The sequence below is a fragment of the Mus caroli genome, chromosome 7, assembly GCF_900094665.2.
Source record: "Mus caroli chromosome 7, CAROLI_EIJ_v1.1, whole genome shotgun sequence".
NCBI lineage: Eukaryota > Metazoa > Chordata > Mammalia > Rodentia > Muridae > Mus > Mus caroli.
Window position 1 is genome coordinate 83,665,413 of NC_034576.1, and position 1,315 is coordinate 83,666,727.

A 1,315-nucleotide genomic window follows, 5' to 3' on the forward strand; every position below is an offset into this window, starting at 1 on the left:
AGATGGTTGTGAGCCACCATGTGGTTGCTGGGATTTGAACTCTGGACCTTTGGAAGAGCAGTCGGGTGCTCTTACCCACTGAGCCATCTCACCAGCCCTCAAATCACATCTTATAACGGGATGTAAAAGAGAGTAATGTGGGCGGGAAGGCTAGTCTACCCCAGCTGTGCAGAGGGGTCCCTTGGGCAGCATTCCCTAGCATTAAAGATCCAGTCATCCCAGCTCAGAAACCACTTTGAAAACCTAAATTGACAAAAGCCCACAGCCTGTTGTTATTCAGAAGAGAGCATTAGGCACAGAGAGGCAAGCTTCAACAGTGAGCCCAGCTTTGCAACGGCCCTGAATTCTCCCTGCAGTCCCCTGGCAGGAAGGAGCCTATTCTCTCAGACAGGCACATCAGACAACTGGGAGCTTCCCGGACGATGAGATTTGGTTTCTTCTAATCCATAGGGATGCAAGATCCAGAACATGAGTCGAGAGTACTGCAAAATCTTTGCAGCTGAAGCCCGGGCGGCCTCTGGCTTCGGAGAGGTGCCCGAGTGAGTACACCAAAGGGGGTTTGTGCAGCTTGTCTTGGGTTTGTGTATAAAGACAGCGATTTCACAACCTCCCAGGGCCCTCCTGAGTTCCTCCCAAGCACCAATGGCCTCACAGCCACCCCACACTCAGCTCACTGATCCACTTGAGAAAGTCTCTTCCCCTAACGCTCCCCACCCCCATTCCTTCCCATCACCTTTAGTCCAGATATTGCCTGCTGTGGGGCTTCAGCCACAGGTTCTAGGGTGAGTACGCTAGGCAGCTGGGTAAGATTCAGATGTGGCAGGTGGGCAGGGTGAGTCAGTGTGGACTTGTGGCATGAGCTGTAAATGCCTGCGTGTGCCTGGTCTCTCACTGCCATCAAACCTAGCTGCCATCCCTTGAGTCCTTCCTGCAGGTGTCCTTTCTGTTTGCACACACTTCCCTCAGCCCTCACCCAAACACAGGCGGCCCCAGGACGTGCCAGGGTTTAATTTTAGTCCTACTGATCACAGAAAATGGGCCCGACTCTGAAGTCAGTGGCCATTTTTTTTCCCTTTTATATCTATCTCTTATTTTATTTTATTTTTTATTAGGTATTTATTTCATTTACATTTCCAATGCTATCCCAAAAGTCCCCCACCCGTTCCCTCACCCACTCCCCCACCCACCCACTCCCACTTCTTGGCCCTGGCGTTCCCCTGTACTGAGGCAGATAAAGTTTGCACAACCAATGGGCCTCTCTTTCCACTGATGGCCGGCTAGGCCATCTTCTGATATGCAGCTAGAGACACGAGCT

The 1,315-nt window shown here is 51.6% G+C and overlaps 1 protein-coding gene across 1 annotated transcript in view; it reads left to right on the forward strand.

The window, feature by feature from the left end:
• Window positions 1–1,315, forward strand: part of Alpk3 (alpha kinase 3) — a 47,720-nt gene that overhangs the window by 41,354 nt on the left and 5,051 nt on the right. The window contains exon 11 of the mRNA XM_021168860.2: window positions 451–539. Within this exon, the coding sequence (XP_021024519.1) occupies window positions 451–539 (89 nt within the window). The remainder of the gene's footprint in view (window positions 1–450; window positions 540–1,315) is intronic.